This window comes from Ceratotherium simum, chromosome 25 (genome assembly GCF_057802395.1).
Source record: "Ceratotherium simum simum isolate JZ-2026a chromosome 25, ASM5780239v1, whole genome shotgun sequence".
In the NCBI taxonomy this organism is placed as follows: Eukaryota; Metazoa; Chordata; class Mammalia; order Perissodactyla; family Rhinocerotidae; genus Ceratotherium; species Ceratotherium simum.
In genome coordinates, this window is record NC_141924.1 from 47,051,313 (window position 1) to 47,069,421 (window position 18,109).

The 18,109-nt window shown below is 38.6% G+C and overlaps 1 protein-coding gene across 2 annotated transcripts in view; it reads right to left on the reverse strand.

The window, feature by feature from the left end:
* Positions 1–4,333, reverse strand: part of TPH2 (tryptophan hydroxylase 2) — a 112,516-nt gene extending 108,183 nt beyond the window's left edge. Inside the window, exons 1-2 of one of the 2 annotated variants that reach the window (XM_087449173.1) lie at positions 4,105–4,333; positions 1,497–1,668 (exon numbers count right to left, since the gene is read on the reverse strand). In XM_087449173.1, the coding sequence (XP_087305299.1) occupies positions 1,497–1,668; positions 4,105–4,208 (276 nt within the window). In that variant the 5' untranslated portion in view covers positions 4,209–4,333. Of the gene's footprint in view, positions 1–1,496; positions 1,669–4,099 lie in introns of both variants that reach the window. The other variant, XM_014794124.2, reaches the window with a different exon arrangement.
* Between the last annotated feature and the right edge of the window lie 13,776 nt (positions 4,334–18,109).

Genomic DNA, 18,109 nt, shown 5'->3' on the forward strand with positions numbered 1-18,109 from the left:
CTCTGTATAAAGAAACTAGCCCTGTGACAAGGAAACTAAATGATCTATTTCCGTTTTTATTAATCTTTGCACTAATGCCATATTTTCTAAATTGGCAGATAATAAAGGTGAAACAACTAAGTTCAAGGTTCAAGCGTCTTCATACATATTGTGTCACTTTGGGCTTTTAATGTCTTTTGGTTGAAGCAGAGTACATATTTTTAGACAAGGAAACTGAGGTCCAGATGGGTTAAGCGGCTTAGCTAAGACCCCATGACTCACTGATGCCAAGTGAACACTCTAGACTGCTAGCTCCTTCTCCAGGGATCTTCCCACCACACTCAGCTGTCTGACTGAACTGGCCTGCTGTAGGGCACTGTGTGGAGGCAATGCTGGATGATATAATTATATGTAAAATATTTCCCTAGATTTCCATTACCATTGTTTATGGTGCCTGATACTTTCTTCAAGCTCAAGAGAGAACAAGGAAATATTTGCAAAATCAGGCTGCTAATTCTACCTATGGTCATCAAAAAAGCATCACAATAATGCTTCATATCTGTACATTTTACAAAGCACTTTCACTCATATTATTTCATTACAACAACCGTGTTAGGTGGGAATTATTATTGCTAGTTTACAAATAAGGAAATTGAACCAAGGAAGCAGCTAGTGATTAGCCAAGCCAGGAGAACACAGGTCTGAATCCTCTGACTGCAATTCCAACCATCTCTCCACTGTACCAGCAGCCCAGGGCACCACGCAGAGCGAGGCTCCCTATCTCACAGTGCTACTCAGCAGCCAGAGCCCCAGACAAAGTGCATTTGTAAGGGAGGGTGCTTGCTGAAGTGTAGGGAGCCATCCTGTATACCCTGGCAAGAAGGCAACAGTCTTTCCCGGCTTTTCTAACCTCACCCTCAATCAGGCTCTCTCTTGAGGGTTCACACCACCAATTTGGGCCTGGGAAAAGGCTACCACATTTCTATTAGGTGAAGAGAGAGCTAGCACTAGTTTATATATAAGGAGAGTGACTCATCTTTACAAAAGACACGTTAAGTCCGTGAGACAATGAGGTTTAGGAGAATACCAGGTGCCTATATTCATGTATCTCATTTTATGCAATAAATGTGCTCCTAGGACATGTGCCCTGTTCAAATGTTAACAAATCGCTTCAGGCTGCAGCCTCTTGATATTGAAGGATATCCTGCTTGGCTCCTTTCTGTTTGCCCTTCCAGGTGTGAGGCTCACATTTTTTAATTACTGATTTCCTAACCTGGCAACAGTCTGCAGAATTACTAATAGTCTAACTCTGAATTAATAAAACATAATTCACACGAATCTGCTTATTTCTTTGTGTGGCAGACAAATTCCCCTTGTAAAGCCTCGTGAAGTTTAGTTTCTTTGAACCTTTCAACACATTGCCCAGAAGTTGATTCAGGATGTTTCATACCAGATGACAGGTTTGTAACCAGGCACACAGTCCGTTTTAAGGTTGTGCAACGATGTCTGACACTCACCTGGAAGAGTTTCAGTGCCTTTACCAATCCACCCACTTCATTCCTCAGAGAGAACACCACCGCCATCTTGCCACTGTCAGGAGCATGTTCACTTCTACTGCTTCCCTTGTTGCCTTTTTTATCATCATTTTTCCCAGAGTTAGTTTTATCTACCTTCAAGAAGGTGGAAACACAATATATATATATATATATATATATATATATATATATACACACACATATATATAAAAGTTAGGATTCCAGAGTTCTCTACAACTAGATTTTTCTTCAGATATTCCATTTATATGCTGGAAGCCCCAGGAATCACACAAACTCAAGAAGAAGCTGCCATGTCACCCATAACTTTCAATCTTCAATATTGGTCTAATTTACTCTGGGACACTATTTTCCGGTGCACCATTTTCATGTAGTTGTTGAAATGAAAGGGGGGGGGTTTATTTGCTTCACTTTAATAGGAACAAAAGTCTGACCACCATAATGTATAAAGTCTCATATATGAGTAATTCCTGTCTTTCATTCTAGGTTTATTTTATGGCATGAAATTTGATCTGTTAGCCTAGTTAAATTGTATGGAAACTATATTAATTACTAAACATAGCAAAAATAAGACCAATCATATATTTTTCACAACAATAATTTTAGTTTCAATTAAATCTCAAAAAATATGTATTAATTTAATTCTGAAATATGTCAGGACATACACTGATATCAATAACCTTACTTTCTGCAATTAGATCCACATTGTCAATGTGAATCCATCTGCAGAAGTTCAGCGCAAACGAATGTATTCAGCTAAGGCCATCTGTGTCAGCAGGTGATATCTGAAAAGTAGCTGTTAAAATTCAGCCACAAATAAAAGAAAAGAAGGGAGGGAGAAAGGAAGGAAGGAAAATCTAACTAGCTAATCATTAGGAGCAAAGAGTAGCATCTGAGAGACTGAAAAAGACTAACACTTCAGTAGCCATTCAAGATACTGGAATACATGACTAAGTAACGACTATTAGTCCCATTGGTAAGGACAAAAATGTCAGATTCCAGAAACTTGGGTCACATTGTCAGAAACGCAGGATAAAAAAGCTGGAAAGTTTCATTTGACAGAAAAAGCAAAATTAGGGTGTACTTTTTTTGTGTTTTTTATATACAAATGAAGAATTAGGCAAACAGAGAACTCTCTCCCTGGCAAATAGTGACAGTACAGTCACACCAGTCTATCACTTCCTCATGAAACTGAGAAGCATAAGTTTGATACGGAGCCCAGTGATTAGTGATTTGCCATTACCTTCCTCTGACTTCTCTGCCAGCTCTCTCTTCACACGTTAATATCGCCTCACTCACTAGGTTTACATGTCATAGAAGTGGATGTTTTGGTGTTTACGACTAGAGGGAGAGAAGACGTTCACGTGCACGTTGGTGTTTGGCAGTATGTTCAGTCATGAAGAGCTCAAATGTCAGAGCAGTCTCGGCATCTGCCTCCTCCTCACGACACGGCACGCAGATCTTATATACTTAAGGAATATTCTTTATATGAAAGGGTCAGACATTAACTGTAACTCTGAGTTCTCTTTGTTTTCCTTCGAGCAGTTCATTATGACTTCACAATTCCTCAACGTAATATCTCATCCAAATATTCATAATATTTAAACGTTAGAAAATCTATTTAAGACTTTGGTCTCATTTTTGCAAATTGATTTAAATAGTTCTATAAAACTTGACCTGATTACTTTTCAACATTTTTAGCAGTATAATATGGCAGTACAAGATGACTCTCTGGCATGTATTTGGAGATTATTCTGTGATACAGACTGAATTGCAATTGGTTGATAAACTCTGATAGTACAGTAATGAAATATCATTTAATATTTTTAATGACTAGGAATCTGAATACATTTTTCTTTCACTGTCTTTGTTATTAAATCCTGTGACTAGTACCTCAAAGCAAGATCTAAAATCCTGCAAAATATTACTCTTTTATTCTGTTAATATTTAAATACAAAAAACTGCCTTAAACACTGAAGCAAGTGGTGTATTGTTTTCATTACTCCATCAATTAAAGTGAAAAAAAAAAAATGAAGTAATGACGAATGCAGAAAAACTTGTGAAAGGAACCCAATTTTCCTTTTATTCCAATACCAGCACCTATAGACAAGAATGGAAAAGATTACTTCTATGTTTAATGACCAGGCTTTGTAGATGGGTGTGTAGGAGACACAATAATTTTCCAGGAACCACAGAAATCTGTTTAATTTCTTCTCCCTATTTCTACTCATAATAAGTGGCCTTTCAAAATTCTACACACTGTTTTTGGTTGTGGATAAAAGACATTGGTTCAAACAACCTTTCGCTCTTGATGTTCAGAAACTTCTTTGCTTTCTACTTATAAACTTTGAGGAGAGGAAGTTTAGCACATAGCAGTCAGTACACCCACTTTACTTTATGGAGAGAGAAGGAAGACTGGAGGTAGACAGGAGGGAGGCAGGTACAGAGATGATGGAGGAAGGGTTGAGATGTGTGTGCTTACTCTACACCAGTTGTCTGTGTAAGGAAGGATAAGATGATCGCTACTCTAGAAAACAGTCCTCTAGAGAGAACCAGATACTCAGTACTCACTGTTAAGTTGCCAAGTAGCTGATGCTCTTCGGGCACCGCTGAATCCAGGGAAAACCCTCTCCTTGCCCAATATTTACTGGAAAACATCATCATTGCCGGCTGCATGGATCCCGATGTAGTTTTCTTTCACTGCAGCAGGGGGACTAGCCTGGCCGTAGAAGCTGGCGCCGGTGGAGACAGAGAGAGGAAGGGGCGCTGTCCAGAGCCCTGGTGCTGAAGAAAGAACAACGCGACTCCTCCCCTCCCCAGGCTCCTTTATATGAGTGACTGGGGACTGATGGAAGGCTGATTAGAAAGAAACTCATTTCTGGCTGCTGATGGCCACAGTCAGATTATAGCCCTGACGCCTGGGAGTTATCTGTGCTCGTGGTGCCATTTGTTTCATAGGTCGAGTAGCTGTGTAGGCGTGGATGGTGACGAACAATACATAACTGGGGTATTATTTGTAAAAGAAAACAACTGTCCCCCGACATTAGCTCTCATCTCTCAGATCTGCTGCTAGCAAGTTAATCTGAGCCTTTAGGTGACTATGAATTCAAATGTTTTGTGCTTTCTTTCCAAAAGGAGGAAAATAATTTAAGAAAGATCAGCACTGCTGACTCCCTAAGCCATTTTATGTTAATAAGCTTTTCCTGATCGAATGTGTCATGATTGTGTGCATGCATGCGTGTGTGTGATGGCTTTCATAAAAGGCACGGCTTCCCAATTGTGTGATGCCACTATGCGGTGATGTTCAGGCAATTTTATTGTAAAGGAAATGTGAGGCTTTGATTTAACCACATATAGATATAGTTGAGACACTAACCCTAGAATCTTTCCCACTAAGTGGGAAGGAAAAGGAAACGAAATGCCTATATATCAGACATTCCTTTGATGCTATTGATGGTTATTGAATTTTTCCTCTCCACTTGTAATTAGATCAAATCCAACAACTTGAAATACACAGATCAATTGATGTACTTACTAGTCATATGACTTACAAGTACATATGACTTACTAGTCATATGACTTTTAGCAGGTCATAAAATTCACCATGTCACAGGAAAATATTACCAACCTCCTGAAGGATGGAAGAGTCTTGACCAAATGTGCTTGTTTGACTGTAAAACTAAACAAAACCCAGGGCTGACACTGCTTGTCTATATAGAAAACAAGATGAAAACAGGAATGCATGAACTAATATTTACTGGATTTTAACTGTTTCTGGAGTCTTGAGGGGACATTATTATTATTTTATCTAATTTGGGAAACATTTGGCTTGCATTTCCTCTAAAAAATAAGCTATGACCAGCTAAGGAAAGTCAAAGAAAGTCAAGTTTAAATATGTTGATTGAAGTAATTATAATAATAATAGCTAATATTACTGAGTGCTTAGTATTTGCCAATTTCTATTCTAAGGCACTTTTTTAGGTAAAAATGTGATTCATCATCACAGCAACACTTACAAGGCATAACTATTATTTCCATTTTATATATGGAGAAAGTGAGGCAAAAAGAATTTAAGTAACTTGCCAAAGTTTCACACAATTAAAGAGTGGCTGAGGGGCCGGCCTGGTGGCGCAAGTGGTTAAGTGCATGCGCTCCCCTGCTGCGGCCTGGGGTTCGCCGGTTCAGATCCTGGGCGCGCACTGACGCACCGCTTGTTAAGCCATGCTGTGGCGGCGTCCCATATAAAGTAGAGGAAGATGGGCACAGATGTTAGCCCAGGGCCAGTCTTCCTCAGCAAAAAAAAAAAAAAAAAAAGAGGAGGATTGGCATCGGATGTTAGCTCAGGGCTGGTCTTCCTCACGAAAAAAAAAAAAAAAAGAGTGGCTGAGCCAGGAGATGATGACCTGGATTAAGGTGACAGCATTAAGGATGCAATGAAAATAACAAGAGATGTTAGGGGTAAAATTTATAGGACATCTCTATTTGGAAGTGGGAGCAGAGAAACAGGTGTCAGAATAATTCCCGAGTTTCTGACTTGGGGGACTGGGTAAATGATGGTGTCATTCATTGAACTGGACCACACATAAATGTGTGTCCACATTGTCTTTTTCATCTTGAAGTCCACTTTGTCTGATATAAGTATGGCAACACCTGCTTTCTTTTGTTTGTCATTTGCTTGGAGTATCGTCCTCCATCCCTTCACTCTGAGCCTGTGCTTGTCTTTAGAGCTGAGATGTGTTTCCTGGAGGCAGCATATTTTTGGGTCCTGTTTTCTAATCCATCCCGTCACTCTGTGTCTTTTGATTGGAGAGTTCAATCCACTTACATTTAGAGTGATTATTGGTATATGAGGGCTTCATGCTGCCGTTTCATCTCTTGTTTTCTGGTGGTTCTACATTTCCATTGTTTCCCTTCCTCTTATTTCTGACTGCCATTTCACTTTGGTGGTTTTCTGTGGAGGTTTTCTCTTTTTTTATGAATTGTGGCTCTGCTCTGATTTTTTGCTTAGTGGTTACTATGAGGTGTGTATAACAGATCTCGTAGTTGAGATAGTCCAATTTCTGATGGCCTCTTATCTCCATTAGCCTAAGCAGGTTCCATCCCTTTCCTCTTCCCTTCTGAGTCATTGTTGTCACAAATTTTTCTGTTTTGTGTTGTGAGTTTGTAAGTTGAAGTGTTGACATTTACATTTGCTGCTTTCCTTCCCTTTATCTTTTAAGTTATAATTAACATTTACTACCCTGCTCTGAAAGTGAGCTGCAGTTTTCTGATTTTGTCTGTCTATTTATCTCCTTGCTCAAAGATTTGTAAACCTTTGCCTTTTTGTTTCAGGTTTGAGGGCATCCTTAATCATTTCTTGTTTGGGAGGTCTAGCGGTGATGAACTCCCTCAGCTTTTGTTTATCTGGGAAAGGTTATTTTCTTCTGCCTTGCTGCCCTTAATATTTTTTCCTTGTCATTAACTTTTGGCAGTTTTATTATTCTATGCTTTGGAGAAGGTCTTTTTGCATTGATGTAATTAGGAGTTCTATCAGCTTCGTGTACTTGTAAGTCCCATTCTTTCCCGAGGTTTTGGAAGTTCTCAGCTATTACTTCTTTGAACAAGCTCTCTACTCCTTTCTCCTCCACTTTTCCCTCTGGAATGCCTATAATCCTTATGTTGCTTTTCCTAATTAAGTCAGAGATTTCTTGAAGAATTCTTTCATTTTTTAAAAATCTTAGTTCTCTCTCCTCCTCCACCTGAAGCATTTCTATATTTCTAGCCTCTACCTCACTAATTCTATCCTCCGTCACGCCAGTTCTATTTTTTAAGGATTCTGGATTATTTTTTACCTCATTAATTGTGTTCTTTATATCCAGAATTTCTGCTTGGTTTTTCTTTTTTATAGTTTCAATCTTTTTGGTGAAGTATTCCTTCTTTTCATTAAGTGTATTCCTGAGCTCATTGAACTGTCTTTCTGAGTTTGCTTGTAACTCGTTGAGTTTCTTTATGACAGCTATTTTGAATTCTCTGTCATTTAGATTGTAAATTTCTGTGACTTCAGAGTTGGTGTCTGGAGATTTGTCTTTCTCCTTCTGCTCTGAATTGTTGCTGTAGTTTCTTATGGTTTTTGATGAAGTAATCTTTTGCTGGCACATTTGTGGTAGTATCAGGTCACAGATTCCACCTGCTACCACTGGGGAGAAGCAGGAGCTGTGTTTCTGATCCTGCCCCCATCTGCTGGAACTTGTGTGGGTACAGTTGGTGCTCCCACTGGCTGGGAAAGCATTCACAGGTGGGCTCAGGGCTGCCGCCGCACCAAGGCATATTCCCACTTGTGGGGCCGCAATGGTACTATGGGTACTCATACTGGCTGGGAAAGTGTTCACACAGTGTATATATGCTGCTGCCTGTTCTTACAGTCATGCTGGATGCAGTGCTTGGTGGGCAGGGCTTCTTCTCGAGGTCAAGCCTGGGCCACTTGTTGGGACCACAGTGGCAGGGTGGACACTTGCACCAGCCAGGAAAGTATTCAGGCACATGCAGAGGGCTGCTGGGGAAGGATGGGGGAGTGCTCACCTACTCCCTGAATAGCAAGTCCAGTCCATCCACCTTCTCTACCACTCCCTGGGTAGCCAGTCCATCCACCTTCAGATGTACGGTTCTGTGGGTCTCTCAGGTGTCCTGTTGTGCTATGTGGGTATCCTCCATTGGTCAATGAATGTCCATTTAGTTGTAATTCAAAGGGAGAGAGATAAAGGGAACAGCTCACTCTGCCATGTTGCTGGCATCACCAAGAGGAAATATTTTGAAGTTAGATTTTTTACATATTGCATGTGAATGGTCAAGCAAAGATGTCTAGTAAGCATTTGGATATATGGGTTTAAAACTTGAAGTGAGACCTCGGCTGGCTATTGAGATTTAGGTATTGTCAAATAACTGAATCTATGTAAGTATAGTTTCACTCATGGAGAATATGTTCTTTGAGAAGAGAGCCAAGAACAGAACCCTGGGGAACACCAAATTTAAGAAGCAATTTAAAATAAAATTTAAAAAAAAAAAAAAAAAGGAAAAGAAAAAAAGTTCAGAGAGGTAGGAAAAGGAAGCCAAGGGAAAATAAGTTTCTAGAAGACAAATATAAAACTTGAAAGGTAGCATGAAGGACTGAGTATATGGAAATTTGAATGCTGGGATAAAAAATTTATATTTGAAGAGGAAGCATTTATTATTTTTGTATTAGGACTATAGCCTAATAAAAATCACACCTTAGTAAGATTTAGTCTAGGTAGGACAACCAGTTAGAGGGAAGAAAATTGAGAAAAGCTTGAACTAGGGTGGTGGCAGTTATGAACAGAAAACAGTATGTCAAAATAAGAACCAGCAAGTAGTTGGTGGCTCACGGAGTATGACTTCTGAAAAGGAAAGTGAAGTCAAATATAAGAAAAAGACTAAACTATCAAGGCTCCATGGCTGGAAATAGTGGTATTTCCACTATTTCCAATGAAGAAATAAGTTTTGGAAAAAAAGAGGAGTTTTAGGAACAGTGAATTTGAGTTGACCATAGTACTATCAAATGACTTTAAAAAGTATGTAATTATAAATGTGGAACTGGAATTTGGGAAATAGATTAGAACTGGGAATAAAAATTTGAGAGTAATTCAGTGACTCTAGCATTTATAGAGGGGAAACAAAGATTGGAACCCTTGCGAACTGTTGAGGGGGCATGTAAAATGGTATAGCCACTATGGAAAACAATATGGTTGTTCCTCAAAAAACTAAAAGCAGAATTACCATATGATCTAGCAATCCTACTTCTGGCTATACATATCCAAAAGAATTGAAAGCAGGCTCTCAAAGAGATATTTGTACACCCATGTTCATAGCAGCATTATTCACAATAGCCAAAAGGTTGAAGAAACCCAAGTGTCCATGATGGATGAATGAATAAACAAAATATAGTATATACATACAATAGAATATTATTCAGCCATAAAAAGGAAAAAAAATTCTGGCACATGCTACAACATGGATGAACCTTGAGGACATTATGCTAAGTGAAATAAGCCAGTCACAAAAAGACAAATACTGCATGATTCCACTTACATGGGGTATCTAGAGTAGTCAAACTCATAGAAACAGAAAATAGAATGGTCATTGCCAGGGGCTAGGGGGAGGAAAAAATGGGGTACAGAGTTTCAGTCTTACAAGATAAAAAGTTCTGGAGATTGGTTACACAACTATGTAAACGTACTTAACACTACTGAGTCATACACTTCGTGGTTAAGATGGTAAATTTTATGTTATGCATATTTTTCCACAATTAAAATAAAAAATTTTTTAATAAATAAATAACCAAGGGAACCCAGGAACTAAATCATGGAGGATACTCACAATTAAAGGTAGAATGAAGAAGAGAAGTCATGAGGTAATAAGATCATTAAAAGAGGTGAAACATGGGGGCCAGCCCGGTGGTGCAGTGGTTAAGTGTGTGAACTCTGCTGCAGTGGCCTGGGGTTCGCAGGTTCGGATCCCGGGCACGCACAAATGCACTGCTTGTCAAGCCATGCTGTGGCGGTGTCCCATATAAAGTAGAGGAAGATGGGCATGGAAGATGGGCACGGACATTAGCCCAGGGCCAGGCTTCCTCAGCAAAAAAGAGGAGGATTGGCATGGGATGTTAGCTCAGGGCTGATCTTCCTCACCAAAAAAAAAAAGAGTTGAAACATGAAAGCTTAGGAAAGAGATAAGAAAAGATTTGTCACAACAGTTTCAAATACTACAGACAAAAGGAAGGGAATAATGACTAGAGCAAGACCACTAGATTTGGCTATGAAACTGTCATTGGTGACCTTAATTAAAGAGTGCAGTTTTAGTGAAAGAGAGGAAATAAAACTCAGCAGTGGATATATGCATATGCCAACGCCTTCCTGGCCAGCGTGAGCGGCCATAGTACCACTGTGGCCCCACAAGTGGGAATGTGCCTCGGCATGGCAGCCCGGAACACACGTGTGAATGCTTTCCCGGCCGGTGGGAGCACCCATCATCCAGCACAACTTCCAGCAGACTGCGGTGGGATCAGAAACACAGCTCTATGGGTGCTGAAGTGTCGGCAACAGGTCTAGATCATTTACATAAGATATTAAAGACTCTTCCTAATTAAGAGTGTAGATTTAACTACTTTTGCTGTCTCCAAATATCCTACTAGGGCAACAGTAAAGGATTTCTTTTCCTTTCTAAGGCTCAAGAGAAAAGCATAAATTAGAGAAACTACAGCAACAAAAAAATTGAAAGCTTAGAAAGGAGATGAAAAAGTGACCAAAGACTTTGCAGACAGGAGAGAGCTGAACCTTAAGTGATTAATGAAGACTGAGAAGCAACCTAGTTAACACTGTAGAATCCCCTAAAGGCTCAGATACCTCTAGAAGTGGGAGTAATTGGAGAACACTGAAAAAGAGTAGTTCAAAGTCGGTTTAAGAAGTAGTTAATTTCAAAATTTAACAACAGTTACAGTAAACAAAACAGTGCGGTACTGCAAAAGGATAGACATAGATAAATGGAATGCAATTTAGAGTCCAGAAATAAACCCTTACATTGATGGTCAAGTGATTTTCGACAAAAGTGCCAAGATAATTCAATGGGGAAAGAATAATCTTTTTAACAAATGCTGAGACAACTTGGATATCCACATGAAAAGCAATAAAGTTGGACTTCTACCTTATATCATACACAAAAGTTAACTCAAAATGGATCATAGACCTAAATGTAAGAGCTAAAACTATAAAACTCTTAGAAGAAAACATAGATGTATATTTTCATGACCTTGGATTAGACAATTGTTTCTTAGATACAACTCCAAAAGCATAAGCAACCAAAACTTTTGTGTTCAAAGGACACCATCAATATAATGAAAAGACAACACACAGTATGGGAGAAAATATTTGTAAATCATGTATCTCATAGGAGACAGTATCTAGAATATATAAGGAACTCTTATAACTTAATAATGAAAAAACAAATAAACCAATTTTTAAAAGGGCAAAGGGTTTGAATAGACATTTCTCCAAAGAATACATGGCCAATAAGCACATGAAAAGGTGTTCAATATCATTAGTTATTAGAGAAATGCAAATAAAAAATACAATAAGATACCACTTCATAAACCCCTATGGTGGCTAAAATAAAAAAGGCAAGTGTTTGGAGGAAGTAGAAAAATTGGAATCCTCATATATTGTTCCTGGGATTGAAAAATGGTACAGCGACTTTGGAAAAGTTTGCTAGTTCTTCAAAATGTTAAACATAAAGTTACCATATAACCCAGCAATTTTACTCCTAGGTATATGTGAAATGGTATAGTCATTTTGGAAAAATGTTTGGCAGTTCCTCAAAAAGTTAAACCTAGAGTTACCATATGATTCAGCAATTCTGCTCTTAGGTGTACACCTAAGAAAAATGAAAACGTGTCCACACAAAACTTGTACATGAATGTTCATAGCAGCATTATTCATAATAGCCAAAATTGGAAACAACTCAAATATCAACTGATAAAAAGAAAAAACAAAACATAGTACGTCCATAAACAGCAATATAAAGAAACTAAGTACTGATATGTTTTACAATAATGAATGAACCTTGAAAACATTAGGCTAAGTGAAAGAAGCCAGTCACGAAAGACCACATACTGTATGATTCCATTTATATGAAATGTCTAGAAGAGGCAAAAAGAGACAAAAAAAAAGAGAGAGAGAGAAAGAGAAGAGACAGAAAGTAGATTAGTGGTTGCCAGGGGCTGGAGGGAGGAGGGAAGTAGAAATGACTACTAAGTACAGAGTTTCTTTTGATGGTGATGAAAATATTCTAAAATTACATATTGATAATAGCTGCACAACTCTGTGAATATACTAAAAACCACTAAAGCGTACACTCTAAGAATCTTCTTTTTTTGACACATGAATTTTATGACATATGAATTGTATCCTAATAAAGCTGTTATTAAAAAAAAAAAAAGCAGTTAAACTCCATATTTCCCTCCCCTGTTCTACATAGCTAAGCCACTTCCCTTCCTGCCCCAGGTAGATGAATGGAGCTTCTTCTCTGGAGAGGGTACGATAGAAGGCCTCTGGACTGAAGAGCACAAGACACAGGTGAGAATGGGGCATCATCCTGAAAGAGAGTGATTAAATGAACGTATGCACTGGATACTGAGACTCCCAAATCCCAGGAGGCTGAAAGCCAGGCATTTACCCTCCAGCCAGGTAAAGGAAAAGCCTGGAGAATCTGACCAGGCTAAAAGGAAAGACCTAAAGATACACCGAGAGCTCTGAACAAAATGGAGCAGTCAGATTACCCTACAGTAAAGCCCCAATTTAAACACTTGGTAGAGAGTGTAGGGTTGGATTAGTGACAATTATATACAAATTCAGTAAATAAAAGACCTTGATAAGAATTAACTCCCAAAGAAAAATGAAAGTTAGGACCAAAAGGGAACATGTCTCAGCTGAGAATTGCAGTGACACAACCAGTATTATGATATCAACTATATTGGAAGATGGAAAGACAAAGAAGAGTAGATGTGTATAGTGGGGCTGGGGGAGTGGACAGAGAGCTGGATTTACATCTGACGGGAAGTCAGTGGATAATGCCCAAAACTGAAAATTGAAGCAGTAGCAATACAAGCACATCACAGCATGGAGAGACGTGGAAGTGAGCACCAGCAGAATCAGCTGGGAGCTGAAAGTCTTGCCACTGGGGAGGAGGAATTGGAGGGTGGGGAGAAGGAAAAAGACAGTTTCTCATAACAAAAAATCTTGTGGAAATCATGTGCATCTGTGACATTGATTACAAAAATAAAAAATTTAAAAAATAAATTATACTGCATAGAAATAGGGCATTGGTTTTAGGCAAACTTGAGTTTAAATCTTAGCTTTGCCTTACCTGTGTTTGAGGACATGTTACTTCATGTTTCTCAGCTCTGCTTCTGTAATACAGGGTAATAATACCTATATCTTATAGGGCTGTTATCCCAATTGGATGTGTATAATGTGCTTATCACAGTGTTTGACAGATATTGGATACTCAAGTGTCAGTTATCTCCCTATCCCTCAGGGATTCTGAAGCCAGAGTGATATAAACTTGGGCATTGGTTTGGAATCTTTGGCAGAAATTAAAGAGATGTGGATATCTAGGCTTTGATGAGGCAAGTGTCCTTATAGTCCACGATAAGGAGGCAGCCAACAGTCATAAGCTGAGCCAACAGAATTGGTTTAGACCAAGCAGTTAAAGACCCCAAAAGTCAGAAAGTGGGAAATGCAGTGGGAAAGTATAAAATGAGATATTGTCAGATAAGGACACCTTCAAATGCAAGATCTTGTGATCTTACAGGTGAAGAGGGCCATGTAATCATAAACAGACATACTGGTAAACGGCTGAGAGATGAGACAGGGTCTACAAAATTAGGGATATTTTACGTTAAGGACATCAGTAAGTCCTCAACATAGGTAATTGTTCTCATTGATGACAGTTGTGAAAACAAGAGAGAAATAACATAAGCCAGTCCTTAAATCACCTGGAAAATAGAAGTGGATCCTGGGAGACTATAGACTCCCAGGACAAAGGTATGGAAAAGGTGATCTAAATAAACGAGGGAACCAAGGAGTATCCATAGTTCACAACTGGACCAGATCAACCTTCCCACTCCTGTGAATTCCCCCACCACACACACATGCTTCCATATTGTAGGCAAAAGATGAGAGACGCTGGACTTCTTACTCCTCCCTCCCCCACCACTCACTCCCATCACTCTGGCCAAATAAAAAGCCAACTGAGAATTCAATGTTATTCAGAGATGCAAAGAAATGTGTTTGGGGGAAAAGATAAAAGGAAATAAATAAACTGAAAGGAAGAAAGAATTTTCCTGGCCACTCCCCAAAGTGAATGGAGAAAACAGGTGTGAAGTTATTAAAGGACAGATATGGGACGTGTAAGTATGGAGACATTTGAAAGAGAATCAGTAATGATTATTTTGAGACTGTGAATCAACAAAGTCTGATCTCTTTCCCTTAAGTAAGTTGTCATTTTGATGTTAAGCCATCATTCCAGCCTATCAAGTTTGTGTCAAAGCAAATTTGATACGTATACTTTCTATGCTTAAACTCATGTTGAATAAAGCAAAAGACAAGACTGAACTTGACAGCACAAAACCAACCTAGCAGTCAGTTCTGTCAGATTCCATTCTACATTTGACTCCCAGAGCTTACAGGGTAAATTCCATGGCAGGAATTGTTCACTATTACCATCATCCACTTCTAATTCCTGCAACTTAGGCACATGAATACCATACCAAAACAAATTTATACCATGTCTAACGTATTTCCTTGATTTAGTAGTAATTTATCAATAAAAGGAAATGAAATAAGCCTGCCATGACTAACTTTCAGGAAACTCAAGCAGGCCCCTATACAACACCATTTTCGTTTCGAGGTATTCACAAATCAACGTCATGAACATGGTTAATAAAGTAGCCATTATCCTGGTACTTTAAATATTTACAAATGGATTTTTAAAATAATAAGGCAGCAGTATGGAAAAAAAAAAAAGTCAGAGGTTCATCTGAGACCTTATAAAATCCTACTCTAACTTGGAATGAAAAGTCTTCATAAAATTGATATTAGTCATGCGAGTCTATATGAGAAATACACTTGTGCTCACATGAAGAAAATTTTCAAACTCTACCATACCCAAGTGGCCTCCACTTCCACTCATATTACATCAGATCAATGTGTTTATGACACAATGGAAATGTACTTATTCCTGTTGAGTACCCCTAAATACTACAGAAACTATCATTTTGAGGGAAAAAAAGTATAAACAAAGATAAAGGAAGATTTAAACTTTGCAAGGAGGTTGTGTCAACCAGCCAGACTTCTAGACAATATAATCAGAAATTAAGTCACTAAGGATGATTTGGTATAAAAGTCTGACTGAACTGACCTAATGTTGAAAAATAACCAAAAACAGCTACCCACAACCTTAGGCATCAGTTTGTTCCCTGATAAAACGTTTGTTGATTGTCAAATAGACACTATAATTTACCATATTGCTAAAAATGCTTAATGCAGACATGTCATGTGTTTGTTTTAAATTTCTTTGATTATTTGTTATACTGACCAAGAGGGTTGACTTAAGAATGATCAGACTTCATTAATAAGCAAAATGTGAGACAGCTTACACTTGTGTTCTCATTATATTTTTACAACTTTCATAAAGAGAGCTTGATAAAAGGCAAGCAAATTTAAGCCCAATTTGAAGAGGACAGCACCGCAAGCACAAAGGGGACAGCGATTTACTTTGGGGTCAGTGAGGCAGTGGCTCAGGTGAAACCAGAATACACAGTTCAGATTCAAAATAAAAAAGGCCTCAGTCAACAGGAAACAAAACAAATGGTGCCCCAAGGCTGTTCCTGTAGGATAGTACATTTTGGGAGGAAAAATGAACCACAGAGCTGTAAGATTAAAAGAGGCGGCCTGTGCCAGTATCTATTTAGTGGCCATCAGATAATAATGAGAGCATTTATTAATGCTTAATCATGCCAGGCACCATATTAAACATTTTATATGTACTCCATTTACTCCTCACAACTGGGGTAGGTATTACCCCCACCTACAGGAGAGAAACCGAGGGCTCAGGGTTTGTGACCATTATGGTCACAAAACTAAAAGACAACCTTGCCAGGTCTCACGTCCATGACTGACTCTAAAACCTGTGCTTTTACTCAAATAGTTTAACCCTTCTGTTTCACATTCATAAGTACAGTGGACATTTTGTAGTATGAACAATTCAGTCTGACTGAATTTTTCTGACATCTGACTCCCAGAGCTTAAACTCCATGGCTGTGGCAAGAACATAGAGCACTTTATAAGGTGATCAAAGCATCCACACCCCAGCCAAGCCATCTTGAACTCCTTAAGGAAACAAACATCTCAAGCAAGTTGTGTTATTTATCCAGAAATACCCCCTATTAACACAACTCAGTATTTGTGTTTACATAGGTAAGAAACTCTAAATTGTAACCAAGAAACTTTAAGTCCGTGATAGCAGATAAATAAGAAGAAAAATAAGGCATGAAAAATTTCTATGGTTTTTAAAAGCTAGTTTAACAAAGATCATATAACATTTAAAAAAATCCATAGTGATGCTCTCAGACAATGTGCGAGTCCTTAAGAAAAACCTAGCAAACTTAGGAAAGAGATTAAAATAAGAGGGATCCCCTAGATGAAGGCCAGGCTTCTCATGGATTCACTCCACACTGTGAAGCTGTGAAATAAAATGCTCACAACTGTTTGCACCTTCTCACAGAATCAATTCCCACTCTTCTAAACTCACCTCTTTATGTCTACTTCTGAACTATACAGTTGAAGAGAGATATGGAAAACTCACCAACCTAGACATTTCAAAAACACTGCAAAATCAAATTTAGACAGTGACCAAAAAAAAAAAAAACCCGAGAATTTCTGTGGTAAAGGATCTTCCTACAGGTGCTTAAAAAAGAGGGAGGTGATGTGGATTCCCATGACTGGAATGATTCAGTTGTAGTCCTGTTAGGACCAAGGGAACAGATTAGGAAGGATTCGGCTGAGGCTGAGTGATGACTCCAGGATTCTGCCGTCTGAATTCAATCTGCTGGGCATCAGCTTATGCATTTTCAATCCTCGAATTCCTTCCCTAAGAAAAGCTGTGCCTCTGTCAAGGCTAACCCACCCAGCTTGTAAGCTGTAGTTTACGAAGCTAGGGTTTCTCTTGTCATTCTTCTTAGGTATGAAATGTCAATGAGAGGGATTCTTTCCCCCTCTATCCTCACCAATCCACACAACTCTGGGACAAGTCATACCATACAGAGTTATAAGGCTAGTTTGGAAAACACTGTTAACAGGATGTGAAGGAAGCTAGTGTGAACCTTAAGGTTGGGTTTCCCCTCCTTTGGGAAATCCATTAGCCTTTTATAGAATCCTTAAAAACTCTGTAAACCAAAAGAGAATAAATATTTGTCCCAAAGTTATTCAGAAATTGAATTTAAATTGAGCAATTCAACAAAATTCAAATTTTCGACTAACTTCTTTATATCCTGACATATGCAAGAGAATATATCTTGAGTTTTGTCCTTGTTTTGGGAGGAAGGGGGAGAGGAGAGTATAAGAGCATCTATGTGTTTATAATAGCATTACTTCTATTAAGAGTACAAAAAGTCAAAGAACTGGAACAATTTCACTTAGAAAACATATCAATTTAGTCTTTACATATCTATTTGGGTTAGAAGCTGTCAACTGCTAATGACTTCCTAGTCAGCAAATAGTCCATTTTTCTCATTTAACACGACTCAGTTAACAAAAAACATGTGGCCTAAATTTTCTTCGGGTGTATCCTGCACACTGTGCCACTGTGACAGTGATAGTGCCATGCATCGTAAACACTGAGCACTCAGAAGTACCTTGATGGCTTCTCCACCAGAAAGCAATTTGCTTTGCAAAGCAAGCCTGTGACACTCACGGAAGAGATTCTAGTCCCTTGTACCATCAGGCCATACAACACCTAAAGCAATCAAGACA